This window comes from Mandrillus leucophaeus, unplaced genomic scaffold (genome assembly GCF_000951045.1).
Source record: "Mandrillus leucophaeus isolate KB7577 unplaced genomic scaffold, Mleu.le_1.0 Scaffold8, whole genome shotgun sequence".
Taxonomy (NCBI): domain Eukaryota; kingdom Metazoa; phylum Chordata; class Mammalia; order Primates; family Cercopithecidae; genus Mandrillus; species Mandrillus leucophaeus.
Window position 1 is genome coordinate 3,712,146 of NW_012108696.1, and position 1,155 is coordinate 3,713,300.

General features: G+C 60.3%; 1 protein-coding gene across 1 annotated transcript in view; it reads left to right on the forward strand.

Annotated features, from left to right (window-relative positions):
• The first annotated feature begins 454 nt into the window (after window positions 1-454).
• NRTN (neurturin) overlaps window positions 455-1,155 on the forward strand; it is a 6,470-nt gene continuing 5,769 nt past the window's right edge. Inside the window, exon 1 of the mRNA XM_011967478.1 lies at window positions 455-992. Within this exon, the coding sequence (XP_011822868.1) occupies window positions 824-992 (169 nt within the window). The 5' untranslated portion in view covers window positions 455-823. The remainder of the gene's footprint in view (window positions 993-1,155) is intronic.

The following is a 1,155-nucleotide window of genomic DNA, read 5'->3' on the forward strand; positions in this document are numbered from 1 at the left end:
GCGGAGGTTGCAGTGAGCTGAGATCACACCACTGCACTCCAGCCCGGGCAACAGAGCGAGACTCCATCTCCAAAAGAAAAAGAGAAAATGAAAAAGAAAGGGGAGTGGCAGTGGGGAGGGAGGGAAGAAGTGTTCTCCAGGGAAAGACCTGTCTGTGCAAAAGCCCGGAGCTGGGACTCAATGTCCGGGGCAGCTCTGGTCCATTGCTAACTACTTCTGGGCCTGCTTATCCATCTGGATGGGAAACAGGCTCAGAGAGGGGCAGAGTCAATGGAGGACACCAGCGTGTAGGGAACAGTGTCAGCCCCGGATTCCTGCCTCCAGACGATCCTAACCACCACCCTCCCCGCGCCCTTGTCCTACAGTGCCACCTGCCGGGAATGACCTGTCCTCCTTTCACTCTTCCCCCTGGCTCCTCAGCTGCAGTCTCTCCGGCCTCCTCGCTGTTCCTGGGATACGCCACGCTCAGTCCAGACTCGGGGCCTTTGCACTGGCTGTGTCCCCTGCCTGTGATGTCATTCTTCTCTGCCTGGTCAACTCCTACCTTTGTTCAAGTCTGGACCCTGTCATCGGCTCCTCAGGAAGGCACTCCGGGACCCCCAGATGGGGGTGGTTCCCTGTGACTCCTGGCACGGAGCCCAACCCCTTCCTTGTTCAATGGTTCCTTGAGGGACCATTCCCATGTGATTATCGACCATTTGGCAGGCGTTGTTCAAAGTCAAAGGCCCCACACTGAGTCCTGGCCCAGCGCCCTGCGCCTGTTCGTTGCTGGAGGGACAGACAGGGGGCGTGTGGCGGACCATCCTGTGCCCGCAGGCTGAGGATGCAGCGCTGGAAGGCGGCAGCCTTGGCCTCAGTGCTCTGCAGCTCCGTGCTGTCCATCTGGATGTGTCGAGAGGGCCTGCTTCTCAGCCACCGCCTCGGACCCGCGCTGGTCCCACTGCGCCGCCTGCCTCGAACCCTGGACACCCGGATTGCCCGCCTGGCCCAGTGTAAGCTCCTCCTCTGTGTGGGGTCAGATACCCCCAATGTAAGGGGTAGAATTTCAGGCAGTGAAGTGGGAGGTGGCGGGGGTCGTAAGTTTTTAAAAGATAGTGCCAGCCGGCCAGGCGCAGTGGCTCACACCTGTAATCCCAGCACCGTGAGGCGGGCGGA